The 6,278-nt window shown below is 43.1% G+C and overlaps 1 protein-coding gene across 1 annotated transcript; it reads left to right on the top strand.

Moving 5' to 3' along the window:
- Positions 1–229: 229 nt before the first annotated feature.
- Positions 230–4,462, top strand: SRSF6 (serine and arginine rich splicing factor 6). Its single transcript, XM_072631267.1, has 6 exons — positions 230–592; positions 834–982; positions 2,410–2,537; positions 2,689–2,897; positions 3,322–3,405; positions 3,515–4,462. The coding sequence occupies exons 1-6, from the start codon at positions 486–488 to the stop codon at positions 3,861–3,863; spliced, it is 1,026 nt and encodes a 341-aa protein (XP_072487368.1). The 5' UTR covers positions 230–485; the 3' UTR covers positions 3,864–4,462.
- The last annotated feature ends 1,816 nt before the right edge of the window (positions 4,463–6,278 follow it).

The raw sequence follows: 6,278 nt of genomic DNA, 5'->3' as shown, positions 1-6,278 counted from the left end.
CCCCTCGTTCGGACCAATCCTAAGGCAAGACAGAGTGGGCGGTTACTGCATCCTGCAGTCACAATTAAAGGGGCCCTGGAAGGCAGCATCGAGTATATCCATATATACTGGAGCGGCGCGGGACTGGTGGGGGGAAGTAGGGAAGGAGGGGGTCTCGAAGCTACTCGCCGCCAGTCAGAAAGATTTGGTGCAGGGAGCGCGAGTTTCGCGCATGCGTCCGGTCTACCGCACCTGCGCGATGACGTAGCGCAGCGTGCTGGGAAGCCCCACCCCGCTCCGCCCTTATAGCCACGGCCTCAAAGCGCGCGCGCCATTGTGTGGCTGGGATTCGGCCGCCGTTGTTCCCTTCGTCTTCTGTTCGTGTTCTCTTGTTCTCCTTTTCTCTCCTTTTCCCCTTCTCTCTTTCCTTTTCTGTCCCTACCTTCCTACCACCTAACCCCTGAGACCACCTCCTTTTCCCCTTCTCCCCCCGCCCACCAGCGGAAATGCCGCGCGTCTACATTGGACGCCTCAGCTACCACGTCCGCGAGAAAGACATCCAGCGTTTTTTCAGTGGCTACGGGCGCCTGCTGGAAGTCGACCTGAAAAACGGGTGAGCGCGCGGCCTGGGCGCCCTGGCTCTCGCGGTGTCTCTTGGGGTGAGGTGGGGCGGGGTGTGTATGTGGGGGGGTGGAAAGGAGCGTCTGCGCCGCCGCGTGGCGGAGCTCGCTCTCAAAATGGCGACGGTCCGACTGACAGGGGGCGGAGGAGGCCGGGGGGCGGGGCTGCACGTGCACGCCGGGGGCGGGGACCTGACCGCCGTCGGGCGTCCCCGCCCCCTTCCCCTGGCCCAGGTACGGCTTTGTGGAATTCGAGGACTCCCGCGACGCCGACGATGCCGTTTACGAACTGAACGGCAAGGACTTGTGCGGGGAGCGAGTGATCGTGGAGCACGCCCGGGGCCCCCGGCGGGACCGCGACGGCTATAGCTACGGCAGCCGCAGTGAGTCCAGTTCCGCGCGTGCCGCGACGCCTCGGGGACAAGAGGGAGGGGAGGGGCGGGGGGCGTGCAGGCAGGCAGGCTAGTGAGGGTCAGGCAGACCGCGGTGGCTCCCCCTGGCGGGGAGGGGAGGTGGGGCGGGGACTAAGCACAAAGGAGCCGAGGCGCTCTTAGTCACCCGGGCCTAGGGCAGGTGTGCTGCGTGCAGGGGCGGCGCGGGGACAGGGGGGAGCGAGAAGTGCCTTGGTGTGCGGGGCTTGCCCAGAGCACCGCTGTCCTAGCTCTTGCTCCGAGGAAAACTCCGTACTGAGGAGCCTCGGGCTGATGTCAACCGGGGAGGGGGGTGGGGGGAGAACCCCGAGAAGATCGGGTGCATAACAGTCCGCATTTGGCCTTTCGGTAATTTGTAAGACCTCAGACTGACCCGAGAAAGGCACTGCCAGAACCACTTCCTCTGGTTGGGGTGTTGACACCCGCAGAGGTGCACTGGCTGCAAACGTCTAGGCAGATACCCTTCAGAGAAGGAGAATTTGAGAATCCCAGTATGGGGGCAGGGGGAGGTGTGGTAGTGCTGAGCAGGCATTGAGACTTGGACAATTGACAGTCAATAAGTAGCTTCTCTAGAACCAACTTGATGTTGCATTAGTTTATTCAGATCGGGAATTAGAGCTAGTGTCGTGCTGTAACTGAAGTGTGGTTGGGGCATGTTATGGGGGGAGGTGGTAGTTATTTGCTACGTAATTTAAATGTTAAATGTTGAAATTGTTGCATGTTGAATTCAAACTTTTTAACAAGTCCTTGATGTTTCAATTTGAAAGTGACCAATGGGGCTGAGGCTGTGTCCACTGAGGCTAAGATGACTGCCTTTCCTGATTGGCCTTGGCTTTTCCATACATTGTGTGACCCTTGCCCTATGACCCTTTGGCTGACCTTACCGGAAGCCATGACGACAGCAGCCTTTTGCCATTAGACGCAGGGTGATGGTGAGGATTCCAAGGGTTAGACAAAACTGGTTAATCTGAACTAGGTGACTGTTACCTTGCGTGTTTTGTGGCCAAACCACCACCAAAAACCTCACACTGTGATGTAAGTACTTAGTGTAACTAGTAAACATTTTTGTAAAATGTAGAAATGCATGTAATCAGTTAAGTTTTATATTTTACAATGTTCTGTAAAATAAAACTTAGCGAGGTAAATTGAATAAAGGAGCAGTCACTTTCTAACAGATTGTAGGAGAAATTTAGTAGGATTTTAGTTTATTTGACTTGCCCTTAATATAATGTATGGCAAATCACATATGTGTTGGAGGTTTAGCAAGATAAAAGCAAAGTCCTACTCCAGTAAATAAATTACTTTGTTTGTACTAACTTTCAAAACATTTTGTGCTCTTAGCATTATGAAACACCTAACTATTCATTTATGTGATAAAGGTGGTGGAGGAGGAGGATACAGCAGTCGCAGAGCAACTGGCAGAGATAAATATGGACCACCTGTTCGAACAGAGTACAGATTGATTGTAGAAAATCTTTCTAGTCGTTGCAGTTGGCAGGATTTAAAGGTATGTATTGTTATTTTAAAGGTACTTCTATTAATGTATTTTAGAAAGTAAGTATTCTGATAAAAGGATTTGATATTTTGGAATAATTACTTTAAAATTAAGCATTTGTGTAGTAGATTTCAGGAACTAACTAGACTGTTCTTACTAATAGGATTTCATGAGACAAGCTGGAGAAGTAACATATGCAGATGCTCACAAAGAACGCACAAATGAAGGTGTAATTGAATTTCGTTCCTACTCTGACATGAAGCGTGCTTTAGATAAATTGGATGGTACAGAAATAAATGGCAGAAACATAAGGCTCATTGAAGATAAGCCACGGACAAGCCATAGGAGATCCTATTCTGGAAGTAGATCTAGGTAATTTAAGCCATTGGTTGCCATTAAGACCAGCTTTCATGTGCAGTCAATTAGGATTTCACATACTATTATAGAAAGTGCACTGGTTTTTGGAGTCAGAAATGAGGTTCTTGGTCTATGTCATGATATAGAAAAGGCTACCTAAAATTTCAGGTAGTTTGCTTTGTGTATCATGTAACTTGATGATTAGTTAGTATCCTTAGCTTTTATAGCATCATTTATTGGTGATAATGTTATTGTTAGAAAAGTGTTTCCTTGGGGATAGTAATATAGTTTGAATACCAATTAAATAAAATCTGATCAAGATTTCATTATATAATTGAATGGAAAAGCATTTATTTGTTGCTTACTTTATGTATTTGCATGGGATGGGAGATGGTAGTACAAAGAAGAAAACTATACAGTCCTTGCTTTCTATTTTTAGGTCCCGGTCTAGGCGAAGGTCTAGAAGTAGGAGTCGAAGAAGCAGCCGAAGTAGATCCCGTAGTGCCTCAAAAAGCCGCTCAAGGTAAGGGGTGTTTTTTGTTGTTTGGTTGATTTTTGAAGTCCTGGCCTGTTTAAAGTATAGTCATAAAATAGTGTGCGTGATAAATTTTTATAATTTATCTGTTTTCAAGATCCAAATCTAGGTCTCGAAGCAAAGATCATTCACGTTCCCGTTCTAAAGGCAGGAAGTCTAGATCAAAGAGCAAATCTAAGGCCAAGTCTGATCGAGGCTCTCGATCTCGTAGCAGATCCAAGGCAAAGTCGGAGAAGTCACACAGTAGGTCCAGGTCTCCATCTCCCAAAGAAAATGGAAAAGGAGAAACAAAGTCAAAATCAAGATCAAGAAGCCAGTCTCACTCCAATTCACCACAACCTCCACCACCGTCAAAGGCGCGTTCTGAGTCTCCTCCAGTCAAAAGGGCTACATCAGTATCTCACTCTAGATCTCGGTCACGGTCAAGATCTAGTTCAAGAGATTAAAAGTCCTGAACTCCTTTGCACACTTATGGAACACTTTCTTACTTGCCAGGCAATTTATTCTGTATTGTTAGTACTTCCGATGTTTGCCTCTTCTCAGGAGAAAGCCTGAACATAGGGGCATAAAGGTTTTGATTTGGAAGCAAAATTAATGGGGAAGAAATGAGGCTCTAGAGAAATGGTGACACAAAACAAGCAAAGACCCCCTTTTGTAGAAATTAAGCTCTTTGATTTTATAGTATTTCAGCAGTAATAACTTTTGTAGAGATTAGGCTTACTTATGATTTTTAGCATTTCAGCAGGATCTGCTGTTGAATGAAGTTTTCTTTTAAAGTATTATACTCTCAAAAATGCTTTAAACTTTTAAAGCTTTGGAGAGGACTCAGTTGTTGTTTTTTAATTATGTTCAAGTTACAAATAATCCTGAGTTGTATTAAAGGTTTGCTACCAAGGGAATGAAAGCCACAGGTCAATATTAAATGGCTTTTGAGCAGTTTTGTCTCATATCTATTTTTTGGAAAAAATACGAGCTGTGTTGTGTTATGGTTAAGTGTAAAATTAGGCAAACCTCAAATCAGCAATAAATTTGATTTGGTATACCATTGTTATTTCCATGTTATTAATTAAAACTTGCTAAAGTAAGTCTCCTACCCCCTGCTTTTCTTTCCCCATGTTAGAAACAAAAGGTTTTTGTAGGCAGTCTTGCATAATGCAGGAAATACAGTAAAGATGGAAATGTTCTAACTTGAGGTTTGCTGGTGCCCCAGGTAAATGACATGCCAAATATTTTTGGATAATTCTTAATTACCACCATTTTCTGGTAGTGGTCAGTGTCATTAACATCTAACATTTAGTTGCAGGCTTTGCAACTTGAACAGGAGCAGCAGCAGCTCTTTCTTAGTCTTCCACAATATTCAGAATGAGATGTATGAACTTTAGGTTCTTTTTTGAGGTTAACGATTACTTCTGTAAAATGAGTTAGAAAATCTAATTTGTTAAATTGGAAGATAGGGACATAGACCTATTACTTTCCTTAAAATAGTAACTCCTAAATGAAGAAACTTCATCTTCTGATATAGGTAGCCAGCGTAGTGTTAGACAATTCCCTTGAACACTAAGGTTAAGTGACTGACTGGGGTTAAACAGCCAGGTCTTCCTGTCTAAAAAAATTGGCTGTCTTTGCTTAGCCATGCTGCCTCTGATTTTATTAAGTTAAAAAGTAAAATCCCAAGCAGTTATCCCCTTTTGGTTAAGAGAATTTAATAATGTGCAATTAGAATTTCCATGTAAATTTTATACAATTTTTTTAATCAGTAATTGCAAACCTCTACTTTCCTCATAAAACTTTTAAATTTCACTCCTAGTTACACGAAATTTGAATTCACATTTATGACAACTACATTTAGATTAATTTGGAGTATATACATGTATGATCAAGATCTTACATGCTTATAAGTACTTTACTTTCTCTGCAAAGGCAAGAAATTGGGAGTTAGCCAGATATCTGTCAACTGAGTGAGGGGGATTTAGTAATTTCCAGGGTGCTTACGTTTAACGTTTTTATTACCTTGACATTTAAAACTGAGACCTTCCCTCAGCTCTGTTCACAAGTCAGCAGAATATTGATCTCAATGGCTTAAGGTAGTTCATAAAACAGGTCCACGGCAGTGCAATGAATAGAGACAGATGTAAGGGCTGAGGTTTCTTTTGCAACTGATTGTTAAAATGTATGCAAAGTAAAATGGGCATAATCAAATGAGCATAGTGGAAAGATCGAACATTATAGTTCTATTGCTAGCAAGATAGACAATTTGGGTAGTTCTTTACTTCTAGTTTCTTAGATTTAGATTTTAAAAAATCGAAGTCTCAGTCAAAAAATCCACTTTTTGTCACATCAGGTAATTTGTGAGGTCTCTATTGAAAGATCTGACAAAAAATTGCCTCAAACTTTGAATCAGAAAAATGAGTGATGGACTGAGAGGACTGGTCCAGTTAGTCTATTTAAAGGTATAAACTATCAAGGAGTTGGGCTTTTAAAACCTAACTTTAAGAGAGACATTAGTCTTTGAGGAACTTTGCATTCTGAAGTATCTTAGAGATTGTCATTTAACTTGCTGCCAAGACACAACGAGGTGCAAAAATACTAGTGTTTTACCTTGTGATAACTAGATTTTTCCTTGTAAGTTAGTAGGAAAATGAGCTGCTTGTTTGGTTAATTTTTTTAGGTGTTTACTACAACAGAGGATGTCCTTTTTCATTTATAGAAGAGCTAGCTAGGTACTGTAAGATTAGAGAGTAGTAGCTGTCTACTATCTTTACACATACTAGTGACCGGAAGTAAATGATTCAGTGTACTATCTCTTGGGCACTAAGCTAAAATAAAAACCATAAAATAGCTCACCTTTGGCCTTTGTGGAT

The sequence above is a fragment of the Notamacropus eugenii genome, chromosome 1, assembly GCF_028372415.1.
Source record: "Notamacropus eugenii isolate mMacEug1 chromosome 1, mMacEug1.pri_v2, whole genome shotgun sequence".
NCBI classification, from domain to species: domain Eukaryota; kingdom Metazoa; phylum Chordata; class Mammalia; order Diprotodontia; family Macropodidae; genus Notamacropus; species Notamacropus eugenii.
Note: the sequence above shows the minus strand (reverse complement) of the source record. Positions and strands in the feature narration are given on the sequence as shown.

What these genes read in the sequence shown, in the direction of transcription:
- SRSF6 (XM_072631267.1), top strand. Translation starts at nt 486, where the DNA reads ATGCCGCGCGTCTACATTGGACGCCTCAGCTACCACGTCCGCGAGAAA. An exon ending in CTATAGCTACGGCAGCCGCA is followed by an intron (nt 983 to 2,409) that starts GTGAGTCCAGTT and finishes TATGTGATAAAG; the next exon opens with GTGGTGGAGGAGGAGGATAC. An exon ending in GCCTCAAAAAGCCGCTCAAG is followed by an intron (nt 3,406 to 3,514) that starts GTAAGGGGTGTT and finishes TCTGTTTTCAAG; the next exon opens with ATCCAAATCTAGGTCTCGAA.